The sequence below is a fragment of the Phyllobates terribilis genome, unplaced genomic scaffold, assembly GCF_046119375.1.
Source record: "Phyllobates terribilis strain yellow unplaced genomic scaffold, ASM4611937v1 Scaffold_5__5_contigs__length_657084704, whole genome shotgun sequence".
In the NCBI taxonomy this organism is placed as follows: Eukaryota; Metazoa; Chordata; class Amphibia; order Anura; family Dendrobatidae; genus Phyllobates; species Phyllobates terribilis.
In genome coordinates, this window is record NW_027362765.1 from 425,781,296 (window position 1) to 425,798,133 (window position 16,838).

The window sequence follows — 16,838 nt, forward strand, 5'->3', positions numbered from 1 at the left end:
ACAGAACTGCAGCAGTGCTTTTTTTTTTATCCCGACCACCACTTTAGGCAAAGCTCCAGTTTAGAGACATAATTTGCTTTTATCCATAAAGAGATCCCTTCCAATAATTATTTTAGTGCGGTGTCCATTAGCATTTCTAATCAAATCAATAAAGTGTCTCTAAGCTGCAGAATCGCTAAATTATCTGTAACAAGAAAGATACGACAGAAAACAAATAATCCGGGGAAACCAGAATTTAGGGATGGACTTACCGCTTCTTTAATGATCTCAAAACGTTTCTCGTCTATCTCAAAGGTGGCCATTTTCTCAACGATCTTCCTTAGTAAGATATGCTGCTTGTCATTGTATCCCTTCACCGACAGCTGTAAAGATAGGGCAGATATCAATACATCCAGCGCGACGCCGTACACACACGGGCGGGGATTCGTCATCTGTCAGTGTTAGTGGTTCTGAATCATGTAAGGTGTGCAGTTAATAGGGGTTACTACACAAGGCGCCATATTCATAGACAGACTGTTAGTACTGATAACCCAAAACAAGTTAGGCTAGGGCTCGACCCTTTAACGAGCCTTGCAATAGGACTTAGGATAAAAGCCAAATCAGAATCTCAATTTGCAGACACGGTGTTTCGGGGTATTACTCCTCATCGGTGCAAAGTATGAGAACGGATTCAGCTAGGTGAGGGGCTCTAGACTGAGGTCTAAGGGGTAACATTTCTCCTTGTGGAGAGTGACATACCGGCGCTGGCATGCCAATGTAAGGAGGCTTATTCACCGTGCAATGCTACTCTGGGAAATTTAATATTTAAATTGCATCGTCATCCTAAAAAATAGTAAGTTATCCTCTGTCCTTCAGCATAGGGAGAACTGATTGCTTGGACCCCCAGGACAGGGTCTCTGGGTCCACAGCCCCTTCTTGAATAGAGCGGAGCATGAGCAACTTCCGCTCCATAATTGAAGACAAAACTGAGCGCTGTGTGATCTGCGCAGTCGGGCTCCAAGTGATCAGTATGCAACTTCTTAACCCATAGACAAAGTTTTTCCCAAAATATTAAGTTATTCCCTACATACAAGGTCACGAGTCCAATTGCACTTCTTTCGAGTGAACTCTGTCAGTTATAACAGTCTACCTAAAAATATGGGTCCTGAATGCAGGCACCAGGTTTAGTTTGCGGCATCAAACTCCGTTCCCTGACCCATTGTGAGGAACACATGCAGCGGTTAGGGTAACATGCACGTAATACACAGAAGCATTTCCCAGAGAAAATCTCTTGTGAACCGTTTGATATTTAACAAATGCAATATTTAACATCCTAAAGTTATTTAAAATGTCCTCATATTGTTCATAGATAAAAACCTTTAAAAATGATTTACACTATATAATGACAATTAATCTCCAATTCCATAATTTTTTCATCACGTTTTGAAACTTTTGTTTAAGTAAACTTAGATTTACAAATTTACTGTATGAAAAAAAAACAAAAACTACACTATATTGAGTAATACTACAACTCAAGTTTTAAAAAGGGGGTTGCCTGGTTTAGAAAATCCACCTAGATGTGAACTGTGCCACTAACTCCAGCTTGTCTGATCAGGGTTCTCTAGCAGCAGACAACATATTTAAAATGTCTATTGTAGGTTATTCCTTTATAAAGCTCTAAATTTTTTTTTAAATAAAACCAAAAAAGTAACCCCATATAATTTAGAAGAAAATTACGGATACATTACATACCCTTAATATAAAGGGTGCATGAATGCAAGCAGCTCAGAAATGAATTAGTATCGCCAAAGCATGACTAATGGAGGTCATCCAAGTTGCAAATGGGATGATCTCCACAACACCCGTGCATTTCATTTAATTCATAACAAAATGGCCATCGACTGCCCTTCGTCAGATCATACACGCAACATTTTTTTTTTTTTTTTGCTGCTGCAATTTAAAAAGGTCATGGAATTCTGAAAATCTCAATCGATAAGTGAAAGAAAAGAAATGGAAACAATTTTTCAAAACCTTTCAATTTTAGTCATTATCTAGTTTGAGCACCACGTGCAGAAATCCCCAGCACTTACGGCCTAGGCTGCCATCAACGAGCTTATTAATGGTTGTCTGAGGAATGTTCACTTGGGAAAATCATCAAGATCCGCAGCTGACAGCTTCCTTTGCAACTGACGAACAATGACTTCCCATATGTGCTTGATGGGTGAAAAGTCCTGAGAAAGTACAGGCCAAGGTAGCAAGTTTAGGCCACGCAGGCTGCTCACAGTAGCGGCCTGACATTGTCATGTTGACAAACAACTCCTGTGACACTTTGGAGAAATGGTTGTACCACTGGTTCCACCACTATATGCGACACCAAGCTGTCAAGGTTGGTAGCTGGACATCTCTAGCCTTCATCCCAGGTAAACTAAGCCACCCCACACCATAACTGAGTTGGACCATTATGATATTCCCTCACGAAGGCCCCTTTGTTGACATCACATCACCGCTCTCAAAGGCTATTATGGGGCAGAAGAAGACAGCAGTGGAGGCTGGAATGGAGGTCTATCCTCTTCAGCGATGATTCCCGCTTTGGTATTGGATGCAATGAATGGATTGGAGACCATGTGGGCAGTGCCACGAAGCGGCCACCATGAAGGAACGTCACACTGGTCCCGCTTCCACAAGTATGGTGTTTGGTGGCATAAAGAATGGTAGCCAGCGCCTCTTGTCTTCATTCCAAGCACAATAACAGCTCTGCAAACCATTGATGTGGTGGTAGAACCAATGATACAGCCATTTCTTCAATGTGTTTGCTTAAGTGCGTTCAGAATGTCACAATCCTCCGTACCGTTCTCACACACATTGGCATGTTATCGAAGGGCATTTATTTCTACGAGTGGCGCTCATACTCGATGCTGAGTAAATCGAGATTGTGTAATTTTTTTATTTTTTAAAAAAAGGTTGTTTTCATTTCTATCGATCCTGTGACTTTCAGAATTCCAGGACTTTTCCAACTTGGTATTGCAATTTCAGTGATGAGGAGTGGATATGCCGTGCTTCTTAAATCTCTTGACAAGGAGAGGGAAAGCCCTGTCCATATATAAAACCAGAACAATCACCCCACACAGTTATGTCTTTTCATGCCTTAATGGGAAGTTGCTGCTTCCTTGAGATATTTACTTACAAGAATTGCATTCATTCCTGATGCAATGCCATAGTTGACACCTGCGAGGCGGGCTGCATATGTATACTCTTTTAAATCATCCTTCAATAACCTTAGAAACAGGTATGTCATGTTGCAATGGAGGGGGTCAGCATAGAGGTAACGACTAACAAAAAGAAAAATGGAAAATAAAAAGGGAACAAAAAAATAAAAATACAAAAAAAAACCAAAAACCTAAAAGAACAGATGCACTAAATGTGATAATGCAAGCAATGAGATGAACGTGCCAGGAGGAGCTTTGACAAAAAGAGTATGAATATGCAGCTTCACAATCACATGGTCTTTGGGATGGGATCTGGACTGCACCATGAAACAAAAAATGTTTCCGTGGTTCAGATTTACAAAAGAGGTAATAAAAAAAAAGTTGGCTCCCCAAAAATGATATCTAAAGAGTAGGTTCTAGAGAGGACTGAGCAGTGGTAGGAGTCTTCCACCCATAATGACCAGGGAGGACATTGAGATGGTCTCGTAACCGCCTTGGCTTCAGGTACTTACATACATCCCATAGATGGTATTTTGGAGGTCATAGTTCAGGCCGGCTAGTTCTGCTGCATATGCATACTCGTTGAGTGAATCTTTAAGCAGTTCAAGGTACAAATAGGCCATGTTACAATGCAAAGGATCCACATAAGCAAATGGGCTGAAAGAGAATATCGAGATTAAAGTCTGGCTTCATCATTTCCCAGCTACAGAATATCCAAACAATATAAAACCTATTGAATACAAGAAAGAGATATGGGATGCAGATATATAAAGAATATCATCAAAGTTTATTAACAAATAATTGCCGGGGTAACTGTCCGGGTCAACTGACCTGGTCATGTGCCTCTGTGACGCTTGTGCAGAGTGCCCCTCCACTATATCGTGGTGATATGGTGGCGGCACGCCGTTACACAAGGAAGACAATCATGTATTTATCAGCCACTCTCTATAAAACACCTCGGATGTAGGGCCATAACACCCCCTGACGAAGCCACATCTGTGAGCGGTGAAACGTGCGTCGAGGCATTTGCACACCTTTCTCCTTTTCACTTTGGTCCAGCATCATGAATACAGGTATTTAACCATTTCATTGCAACCTCACACTATAGGATCTGCATTATGAGTATTATAGGTGTATGCTGGGACCACATAGGCTGCAGCAACTGTGATGGTTAGTTTTTGGTATACAGTACAGACCAAAAGTTTGGACGCACCTCATTTAGAGATTTTTCTGTATTTTCATGACTATGAAAATTGTACATTCACACTGAAGGCATCAAAACTATGAATTAACACATGTGGAATTATATACTTAACAAAAAAGTGTGAAACAACTGAAAATATGTCTTCTATTCTAGGTTCTTCAAAGTAGCCACCTTTTGCTTTGATGACTGCTTTGCACACTCTTGGCATTCTCTTGATGAGCTTCAAGAGGTAGTCACCGGAAAAGGTCTTCCAACAATCTTGAAGGAGTTCCCAGAGATGCTTAGCACTTGTTGGCCCTTTTGCCTTCACTCTGCGGTCCAGCTCACCCCAAACCATCTCGATTGGGTTCAGGTCTGGTGACTGTGGAGGCCAGGTCATCTGACGTAGCACCCCATCACTCTCCTTCTTGGTCAAATAGCCCTTACACAGCCTGGAGGTGTGTTTGGGGTCATTGTCCTGTTGAAAAATAAATGATGGTCCAACTAAACGAAACCGGATGGAATAGCATGCCGCTGAAAGATGCTGTGGCAGCCATGCTAGTTCAGTATGCCTTCAATTTTGAATAAATCCACAACAATGTCACCAGCAAAGCACCCGCACACCATCACACCTCCTCCTCCATGCTTCACGGTGAGAACCAGGCATGTAGAGTCCATCCGTTCACCTTTTCTGCATCGCACAAAGACACGGTGGTTGGAACCAAAGATCTCAAATTTGGACTCATCAGACCAAAGCACAGATTTCCACTGGTCTAATGTCCATTCCTTGTGTTCTTTAGCCCAAACAAGTCTCTTCTGCTTGTTGCCTGTCCTTAGCAGTGGTTTCCTAGCAGCTATTTTACCATGAAGGCCTGTTGCACAAAGTCTCCTCTTAACAGTTGTTGTAGAGATGTGTCTGCTGCTATAACTCTGTGTGGCATTGACCTGGTTTCTAATCTGAGCTGCTGTTAACCTGCGATTTCTGAGGCTGGTGACTCGGATAAACTTATCCTCAGAAGCAGAGGTGACTCTTGGTCTTCCTTTCCTGGGGCGGTCCTCATGTGAGCCAGTTTCTTTATAGCGCTTGATGGTTTTTGCAACTGCACTTGGGGACACTTTCAAAGTTTTCCCAATTTTTCGGACTGACTTTCATTTCTTAAAGTAATGATGGCCACGCTTTTTTCTTTACTTAGCTGCTTTTTTCTTGCCATAATACAAATTGTAACAGTCTATTCAGTAGGACTATCAGCTGTGTATCCACCAGACTTCTGCACAACACAACTGATGGTCCCAACCCCATTTATAAGGCAAGAAATCCCACTTATTAAACCTGACAGGGCACACCTGTGAAGTGAAAACCATTTCCGGTGACTACCTCTTGAAGCTCATCAAGAGAATGCCAAGAGTGTGCAAAGCAGTCATCAAAGCAAAAGGTGGCTACTTTGAAGAACCTAGAATATAAGACATATTTTCAGTTGTTTCACACTTTTTTGCTGGGGCATAGTGTGTTTATCTTGTTGTTTCTGCCTACAATTTGAATATATTATAGACACACCTTTATCTGTAAATCAATTATTTGTTAATAAACTTTGATATTATTCTTTATATATCTGCATCCCATATCTCTTACTTGTACTCAATAGGTTTTATATGTTCTGTTGAAAGAGGGGATTATATTTATACAGAGGACTATTATATGTACTAAAAATATTAAAACCAGTAGGCATTGACCAGCGGCCCTCCGACTATGGAACTACAGGGATCTGCCCACAAACCTCCCAAGAATTATCTAAACTGGGAAAAAATTTAATGGGAAAAAAATAGGAATTTTTCTAAACATAAAAAAGGAAAAAACAAAACAAAAACACAACACCACAATAGACTTCAAGAAGTGCAATTTAAAAAACGGTATTGCAATCCAAAATTATCTACCCAATGTATGGCCTGCCCAGTTATGCCCTGGCCACATACTGGCACTGTATCTCCATGATACTGTATGTATCCCAGCATAGCGTTTGTTTGCTGCAGTCAGATTTTTTTTTTTAACTCTTCGTGCATGCGTTTGTGCAGCAAGAGCTCTCAGCACACATGCCAATCAAGCACATCCACAGGCTCCAAGCAACCAGCTTATTCCCCCATTGCTATACTATAGGTTGCCACACTTAAAACACACACAAAAAAAAAATGTATGTTTTTAACCAAAAACCCCACAAGCCAGCACTTAAGAATTAACCCTTTCATTTATTCCTTTATGCGAATACCAAAACCACATTACACATAGGTCACTGACAGTTCATTATAAATACAAGGTGAGAACAAAGAACAAAAAAAATAAAATTAGAAAATGTAGGATTATAATCCCTGGTTTAAGCTTTATAATTAAAACCTTCAATAAGTGCTGTGCTTGCACAAAACATGGGCAGCGAGGTGTTATAGTACATAGTCACTACAACCTGTGGCAGCACTTCACTGCTACAATGAATGCCACTGAATACCAATACAAATATCATTTAATACGGTAAACAATATACAAAAAGATAATGAACAGTTAAAAACGGGAAAAGAAAATTTACTGACTTTAGGAGCCAGACAGAATTCCAGAAATGTCTTAATATGTTTATGTCTTAATAGCTAGCTAAGATCCCACAGACGTCAGAAGCAGAAAAACAATTACATGCAATTAGCAAGTTACCATGTGAACTGGCTACTTATTACTCCCATCAGTTTTTATCCTCTTAATATATTGCAGTCATCATATTATATAGCACTGTGTACTTACAATTGCTCATTTTGCCTTTCTACCTATAATTCTTCTCTTTTCTCTGCTCCATGTAGAAACAGCAAGTCTCTTGTCCCTGCATTTATTATCCCCCTCTTCACCTCCTGACGCAGCTGCTCCCTCCTCCCCCTAACAGGGACAATTGACCTCCTGTTTCTACACAGAGCTTAGAAGGATTCAGCTCGTTACTTTTTAATCACATGGTGTCATAGATCTAATAGAGAAGAATTCTAGGTAGAAGGGTAAAATGAGCAACTGTAAGTACACAGTGCTATATAATATGATGACTAATATATTAAGAGGATAACAATTTTGATGAGGGGAGTAGGAGTGCTTCTTTAACACCTGGGATTTGTCCAGCCCCAAGTTGACATGCTAGGACCCCAACTGGTGCCTAAAATTATGGGCCAAAACTTCATTCCAGTTAATTTTTTTTTTTTTTTTAAACTTTATATTTATTGAACACAGAGAAAATCAACAACATACAATCATAAGGGACTAACAGTTCTGAGATATATAGTCCAGTTGGCTTTAAACTATACATCACTTATACTCCACGACTAGGTCAGGACCTCAAGAATGGAATAAACAGCGAAGTTTGCAGGGTGGGTCCTAAAAATCTATAAAACTAATGTATTGTAATTAACTTCCAATGAAGACTAAAAACATCAGGGCCTCTGGTTTCTCTGTACAAGTACTGGTGGGAACCCCTTCTTTCAAGCACAGCAGTATAAGAGGACCGGTCATCTCCATTTCCAATGACCTGTACAGCAGCACCTTTGGCAGACACTGTGCCATGATAACTCTTTGGTCCAGATCATGACTTGATGAGAAGTTTTCCTTTTATCTCCATGCAGATTCAGCTGCACGTACTCTGATGGGTGCATCTTCCAGGCTTCGAGCACTCCTAGGCCATGTATCCTCGCTGTTCTCGTCGCCCTTGGCTCGTTGATCACACACCAGAGCCCGTCTCTACTGTCATTGTGGTTCAGGCAGACATCTGCTATGTCCGACAGACATACCTGCTACATCCCAGCTCTGCTACGTCCGACAGACACACCTGCTACATCCCAGCTCTGCTACGTCCGACAGACACACCTGCTACATCCCAGCTCTGCTACGTCCGACAGACACACCTGCTACATCCCAGCTCTGCTACGTCCGACAGACACACCTGCTACATCCCAGCTCTGCTACGTCCGACAGACACACCTGCTACATCCCAGCTCTGCTACGTCCGACAGACACACCTGCTACATCCCAGCTCTGCTACGTCCGACAGACACACCTGCTACATCCCAGCTCTGCTACGTCCGACAGACACACCTGCTACATCCCAGCTCTGCTACGTCCAACAGACACACCTGCTACATCCCAGCTCTGCTACGTCCAACAGACACACCTGCTACATCCCAGCTCTGCTACGTCCGACAGACACACCTGCTACATCCCAGCTCTGCTACGTCCGACAGACACACCTGCTGCATCCCAGCTCTGCTACGTCCGACAGACACACCTGCTACATCCCAGCTCTGCTACGTCCGACAGACACACCTGCTACATCCCAGCTCTGCTACGTCCAACAGACACATCTGCTACATCACAGCTCTGCTACGTCCAACAGACACACCTGCTACATCCCAGCTCTGCTACGTCCGACAGACACACCTGCTGCATCCCAGCTCTGCTACGTCCGACAGACACACCTGCTACATCCCAGCTCTGCTACGTCCGACAGACACCTGCTACATCCCAGCTCTGCTACGTCCAACAGACACACCTGCTACATCCCAGCTCTGCTACGTCCAACAGACACACCTGCTACATCCCAGCTCTGCTACGTCCAGACACACCTGCTACATCCCAGCTCTGCTACGTCCAACAGACACACCTGCTACATCCCAGCTCTGCTACGTCCAACAGACACACCTGCTACATCCCAGCTCTGCTACGTCCAACAGACACACCTGCTACATCCCAGCTCTGCTACGTCCGACAGACACACCTGCTGCATCCCAGCTCTGCTACGTCCGACAGACACCTGCTACATCCCAGCTCTGCTACGTCCAACAGACACACCTGCTACATCCCAGCTCTGCTACGTCCAACAGACACACCTGCTACATCCCAGCTCTGCTACGTCCAACAGACACACCTGCTACATCCCAGCTCTGCTACGTCCAACAGACACATCTGCTACATCACAGCTCTGCTACGTCCAACAGACACACCTGCTACATCCCAGCTCTGCTACGTCCGACAGACACACCTGCTGCATCCCAGCTCTGCTACGTCCGACAGACACACCTGCTACATCCCAGCTCTGCTACGTCCGACAGACACCTGCTACATCCCAGCTCTGCTACGTCCAACAGACACACCTGCTACATCCCAGCTCTGCTACGTCCAACAGACACACCTGCTACATCCCAGCTCTGCTACGTCCAGACACACCTGCTACATCCCAGCTCTGCTACGTCCAGACACACCTGCTACATCCCAGCTCTGCTACGTCCAGACACACCTGCTACATCCCAGCTCTGCTACGTCCAACAGACACACCTGCTACATCCCAGCTCTGCTACGTCCAACAGACACACCTGCTGCATCCCAGCTCTGCTACGTCCAACAGACACACCTGCTGCATCCCAGCTCTGCTACGTCCGACAGACACACCTGCTGCATCCCAGCTCTGCTACGTCCGACAGACACACCTGCTGCATCCCAGCTCTGCTACGTCCGACAGACACACCTGCTACATCCCAGCTCTGCTACGTCCGACAGACACACCTGCTACATCCCAGCTCTGCTACGTCCGACAGACACACCTGCTACATCCCAGCTCTGCTACGTCCGACAGACACACCTGCTACATCCCAGCTCTGCTACGTCCGACAGACACACCTGCTACATCCCAGCTCTGCTACGTCCGACAGACACACCTGCTACATCCCAGCTCTGCTACGTCCGACAGACACACCTGCTACATCCCAGCTCTGCTACGTCCGACAGACACACCTGCTACATCCCAGCTCTGCTACGTCCGACAGACACACCTGCTACATCCCAGCTCTGCTACGTCCGACAGACATACCTGCTGCATCCCAGCTTTGCTACGTCCGACAGACATACCTGCAGCATCCCAGCTCTGCTACTCGTATAAGTATCTACTTTTAATTCGGAGATGTGTCTACCTGATGTAGAAGAACCACGTTACACATCAGATCTCGTCTCTATGGAAGGTGGCAAAGGGCAGAGAGAACAGCTGAGGAAACCTTGCCTAAAGCGCACCGCCATCCGAAACTGAATTTGCAAAGAAATAAAAGGATTCTCTCAACAGATTCAGGTTTATTGTGGCACACTGAGCTATACGAGTACTTTTGTTTGACCATGGAAAATTAAGCCGAGAGGTTCCCTTTAACCCTGCCTACTTCTCTCTTAATTTACAAAAAAAATTGCATGCAATAGAGATCCAATGCATTGCCCAGTCACAGTCTCTTCCAAGTCTGCCGATTTATATTACACGCAACACCATCTTACACTGTAGCCATTATATGCTGGAAACTACACAGAGTCTGCTGTAATCACAGGACTTTAATCTAGTTCCCACTATAAAACAAAAGTCGTCTTTCCTTCTTGTAAAGTGATGACGTCTTTAAGAATACACCATCACTTTATGATTGAAGGATATCCAGACGATGGGACCCCATTGATCGAGATTTATGTTACAGTGCCATTTTCGTGCCTCGCTAGCCATCGCTGTGCTGTAACTGCTCAATACAACAGAAGCAAAGAGCAGATTCCTGCACAGATCCTCACCTCTTCATGCTCAGGATTACTGGGTGTCCTGTAGACTGGATCCCACTGATCGTACCGTGATCCTATACCGTAGCCATCACTGTACAGGATGGGTAAAATGCCTTTATCTACCAGTTACCCCACTACAGATCCAAAGTCCTGTGATTACAGCAGATCCTGCAACATTTTGACAATGTAGAAGTGGTGGCATCTCTAGCTTTCCTCTTTATTAAAGTTGTTAAAACCATTTCTCTCCTGTTTTTACAGCTGACATCAACAATTAAACCGCTGCATTCATTTTAAGGGGTATTCCCATCTCCAAAATCCTATTACAATATGTAGTAAATGTAATATTAGCAAATATCTCCAATTAGAAATGTAGGCTAGTTCTTCTGATTAGCTATGTCTCTTTCCTCAGTAAAAGATGGTAAAAGACATAGCGAATCAGAAAAACGATACTACATTTCTATGTCTTTTACCCCATGTGCAGGGCATTGCAGTATCTCAGATACCCACGGTTACAACCACTAGCAACTAACTCACTCATTATATCAGTGGTCGTAACCATGGATACCTAGGCTACTGCAATGCCCTGCACATGAGGAAAGAGACATAGCTAAAGAAGAACTAGCCTACATTTCTAATACCCCTGTAAGTTTCCATTTAAAAACTTTAGATAGAAATAGGAGTGAATAAAGCCAACAACACTCATTTGCAGATTAAATTTTTCAAAGGAATTATCCAAGACATAATGGATCTGTGGGGGTGTCATGTGTCAGACCCCCACCGGTCCATTTGCAGTTTCCATGGCTGTCAGAAGTAAAAGGGAAATCGTCAAGACGGCTTTAGACGGCTGTGTTCGTTCTTGGATACATCAGCTCAGAAGTGAAGAAGAGCTGAGATGCAGTACCTGAAAATGGCCACTACACAGTCTACAGTGCTCCATACACCAGGACCTGCAAACAGCAGACTGGTGGGGGTGCAGGGTGTCTGACCTCCCCCACTGATCCCATATTTATGACTTATCCCAAAGACAGGTCATAAATATTTAAATACTGGACAATCCCTTTAAGTTTTGTCTGGAGCCACGAGTTCTAGTAAACCACAATGCATTTACTATTTGGATTCTTGGTTTAGTTTTGAAAGTGAGAAAAAGTTAAAAAGTCTCTCTACGTGAAGGAACTTCAGCATGGACAAAAATGCACAACAATCGGAGCAACTGCAGTATTAACTGCTTAATGTATTACGACCAAATATTTCAGACATTGCAGAATTTATCATTAGCCATAAACAGAAAATAAACAATCCACTGTTATGGCCAGAGCTGGATATGACGACCGTTTTATTGAAGTTGAAGCCATAAATAAAAAAAATGTGAACATAAAAAGTGTTGAGTGTCGGCACATTGGCTGATTCCTGTGATTACAGCCTGCCACATAAATATTAGTCAGTGCTTATTATCCATGCTCGGAAAACCGTGTTCATTAGTATTCAAAATGCTGACAGTGGGCTTCACATGGGACGTAAATCGCTTACAAAACAGTATCAGCCACTTAAAACTTATAGAAGGGAATGTACCTACCTAAAAAACTCAAAGTTGAGGCAGGCTTTGGGAAGAAAGAACTTGTCATCTTGCTTGAACCATAATTTACTCATCGCTGTGTCCTATAAATACAAGACAAAAAATACACTGAAATTTCAGAAGAATGTTCCACTTCAAATTAAGTTTCAACCCGACAAAGTGCTAAGCAGGGCCTTGAAAAAGTATTCATACCCTGCTAAAGGTCTGCATTTTTTTCATGCTACATCCACAAACTTATATTTACAGTATTTTATATGATATACCAACTAAGTAGCCAATATTTGTGTAGTGTAAAGGAAACTATACATGTTTTTTTTTTTAAATATGAAACTTGTGATGTTCATTTGTATTCAGCCCCCTTTAGTCCGATACCCCTAAATTAAATCCTGAGTGACCAATTGCCTCCAGGAGTCACAATTAAAAGAAAAATTGTAAATTGAGTCCACCTATGTGTAATTTATTCTCAATAAAACTACAGCTGTTCTGTGAAGGCCTCAGAGGCTTGTTTGAGAACATTAGGCATAAAACTACTTAATGAAAACCAAAGAACACACTAGACAGGTCAGGGATAAAGTTGTAGAGAAGAGTAATGCAGGGTTAGGTTATAAAAAAAATAGCCCAAACTTTGAACTTCTCATTGAGCAATGTTCAATCCATCATACAAAAATGGAAGGAGTATGGCACAAATGCAAACCTACCAAGACATGGCTGGCCACCCAAACTGACATCCCAAACAAGGAGAGCATTAATTAGAGACGCCGGCAAGAGGCCCATGGTCACTCTGGAGGAGCTGCAGAGATCCACAGCTCAGGTGGGAGAATCTGTCTACAGGACAACTATAAGGCCAGGGCCCCATTGTCCGTATTCGGTCAGTATTTTTTCTCTGGAGTGAGAGTCAAAACCATGTGAGGACCAAACAGAGAAAAGGTATAATAGAAACAAGTCACCAATTCTGCATTTATCACCCACTCCTGGTTTCGGCTCCCACTCCTGAGCAAAAATACTGACCAAATACTGTTAGTGGGGCCGTGGCCGAAGTTGTATACTCCACAAATATGGTCTTTATGGAAGAGTGGCAAGAAGAAAGCCATATTTGAAATTAAGCAATAAGAAGTCCTGTTTGCAAAAACCCATGCAGGGGACACAGTGAACGTGTGGAAGAAGGTGCTCTGGTCCGTTGAGACCAAAGTACAAATTTTGGGACTCAATGCAAAATGCTAAGTGTGGCAGAAAACTAACACTGCACATGAACTTGAAAACACTATGCCCACCATCACACATGTTGGTGGCAGCACCATACTGGGGGGGAGGGGGATGCTTTTCTGCAGTAGGGACAGGGAAGAACAAAATAATAATAAAAAAAACAACAAAAAAAAAAACAACATGTGCACAAACATGGAGAGGTGGAGAAGCAGCGAGTGGTCAGTTCATAGTGTATGGATACCTTTAGTACTGCAATCTAGCCAGGTGTAGGTTTAGCTCTATTGAGCCTAGATAGATACTGTGGGAACGGAAAGTATTCAGACCCCTTTACATTTTTTCACTCTTTGTTTCATTGCAGCAATTTGGTAAATTCTAAAAAGTTCTTTTTTTTCTTATTAAAGTACACTCTGCATCTTGACAGAAAAAAAAACAAAATGTAGAAATTTTTGCAAATGTATTAAAAAAGAAAAACTGAAATATCACATGGTCATAAGTATTCAGCCCCTTTGCTCAGACACTCATATTTAAGTCACATGCTGCCCATTTCCTTGTGATCCTGCTTAAGATGGTTCTGCTCCTTCATTGGAGTCCAGCTGTGTTTAATTAAACTGATAGGACTTGATTTGGAAAGGCACACACCTGTCTATATAAGACCTCACAGCTCACAGTGCATGTCAGACCAAATGAGAATCATGAGCTCAAAGGAACTGCCCAAGGAGCTCAGAGACAGAATTGTTGCAAGGCACAGATCTGGCCAAGGGTACAAAGGAACTTTAAGTAATGCAGAAATTCTTAAGAGCAGTGTGGCCTCCATAATCCTTAAATGGAAGAAGTTTGGGACCACCAGAAGTCTTCCTAGACCTGGCCATCCAGCCAAACTGAGTAATCATGGGGGAAGAGCCTTGGTGAGAGAGGTAAAGAAGAACATATGAAAGCCCGCATAGAGTTTGCTCAAAAACACATGAAGGACTCCCAGACTATGAGAAATAAGATTATCTGGTCTGATGAGACGAAGACAGAACTTTTTGGTGATAATTCTAAGTGGTATGTGTGGAGAAAACCAGGCACTGCTCATCACCTGCCCAATACAATCCCAATAGTGAAACATGGTGGTGACAGCATCATGCTATGGGGGTGATTTTCAGCTGCAGGGACAGGACGACTGGTTGCAATTGAAGTAAACATGAATGCACCAAGTACAGAGATATCCTGGATGAAAACCTCTTCCAGAGTGCTCTGGACCTCAGACTTGGCCGAAGGTTCACCTTCCAACAAGACAATGACCCTAAGCACACAGCTAAAATAACAAAAGGAGTGGCTTCAGAACAACTCTGTGACCATTCTTGACTGGCCCAGCCAGAGCCCTGACCTAAACCCAATAGAGCATCTCTGGAGAGACCTGAAAATTGCTGTCCACCAACGTTCACCATCCAACCTGACAGAACTGGAGAGGATCTGCAAGGAAGAATGGCAGAGGATCCCCAAATCCAGCTGTGAAAAACGTGTTGCATCATTCCCAAGAAGACTCATGGCTGTACTAGCTCAAAAGGGTGCTGTTACTCAATACTGAGCAAAGGGTCTGAATAGTTATGACCATGTGATATTTCAGTTTTTCTTTTTTAATAAATTTGCAAAAATTTCTACACTTCTGTTTTTTTCAGTCAAGATGGGCTGCAGAGTGTACTTTAATGAGAAAAAAATGAACTTTTTAGAATTTACCAAATGGCTGCAATGAAACAAAGTGGAACATTTAAAGGGGTCTAAATACTTTCCGTACCCACTGTATACTATATCCTGACTTCTTACCTTAATCAGTGCAGGGTAGGATGTTGCATCCTTTTCTAAAGGCACAATCTCAAAGTTTGTGGGAATGAATTCATTCCTCATTGGTAGATGAAACTTTCCATTTATATCAGCTTTTTGCCATTTCTAAAAAGACAAAATATAAAAATGTTACAATGATCAAACAAAAGTAAAGCCCACAGGTCACTTAGTATACTAAGGCTAACGGACATTGACTTATACTTGTACAATATGCAATGACCCATTTACAGAAATAAAAAAAATTGCAAAACGTTAGTGAGGGGAAAAAAAATTTTTTTTTTATAAATTTATATACACATCTGGAAAATAAGTTAGCCTTTAAGATAATTAGTCTGCAAAACCTAATAATCGGCGATGTGAAGCTCCAGTATGGAGTCATTATATCAACTATATTGTATAGAAATATTACTAGTATTCTTTTTTTATATATTTTTTTCTAACTCAACCATATTGTATCCCTTCTGAATGATGTAAAAATTATTTTTTAGTACATAATTATGGAGGCAGACATCTTGCCTCCGCAGCATTTATAGCCATGCTTTATAGTAGATACTTGGACAATAGGAAACAATAGTCTGTACAGGGGGTGCTGTGTAGATCACTAATTGAGAAGTGGATCCTGTATTCTCATTATTGAGCTTTCAGGTTTAAAAATAATATCTTAATCTTGTTTTTTTTCTGCTAAAACAAGTAATTTTTGATAACTTGTTCCCTTTAACTAGAGTGTGAACAGCAGGAAAGTAACATTTACAACCTCTGAATTGAAGGAAATAAGTCAATACAATTTGCATAATTGCTAGTGCCAGTTTACCATAAGTGCTAGTGCAAGTTTATCAGTGTTAAACATGCCCCTGGTTACATTCACAACATTTGTAGGATTGAGTTTTTTCTTAATATGCATATAAAACGCATATTATACAGTGGGCGGTTAGCGGCAAAGAGAACGTGACTAGTTTCCGCTGCAGCACTGGATTGGAGGTAGCCGTAAGTGGCTTCTATACATTTCCAGAATTCCACAACTTTTCCAGCTTGTTGACTGTATATTCACACATATTAACTGCATATATACGAGCCACATTCCACCATCCCCAGTCCAGTGGGCAGAGGGGATTAGTCATGTCTTCTTTGTGGCTAGCATGCCCATTCTAGGATTGCTGTTTCGCCCCAGAGCTTTACATGACAATCAAAGCCAAGTTAAAGCTGTGGTGTAGTTAAAATGTATGAATATACAGTCAACATTGAATTGCTACACCAAGAAGGAGAAGTTGTGGAATTATGGAAATC

General features: G+C 42.3%; 1 protein-coding gene across 4 annotated transcripts in view; it reads right to left on the reverse strand.

Annotated features, from left to right (window-relative positions):
* IDE (insulin degrading enzyme) overlaps positions 1-16,838 on the reverse strand; it is a 90,925-nt gene that overhangs the window by 19,027 nt on the left and 55,060 nt on the right. For 3 of the 4 annotated variants that reach the window (XM_073685240.1, XM_073685242.1, XM_073685243.1), the window contains exons 13-16: positions 15,537-15,659; positions 12,528-12,610; positions 3,698-3,842; positions 252-362 (exon numbers count right to left, since the gene is read on the reverse strand). In XM_073685240.1, the coding sequence (XP_073541341.1) occupies positions 252-362; positions 3,698-3,842; positions 12,528-12,610; positions 15,537-15,659 (462 nt within the window). Of the gene's footprint in view, positions 1-251; positions 363-3,163; positions 3,309-3,697; positions 3,843-12,527; positions 12,611-15,536; positions 15,660-16,838 lie in introns of all 4 variants that reach the window. The other variant, XM_073685241.1, reaches the window with a different exon arrangement.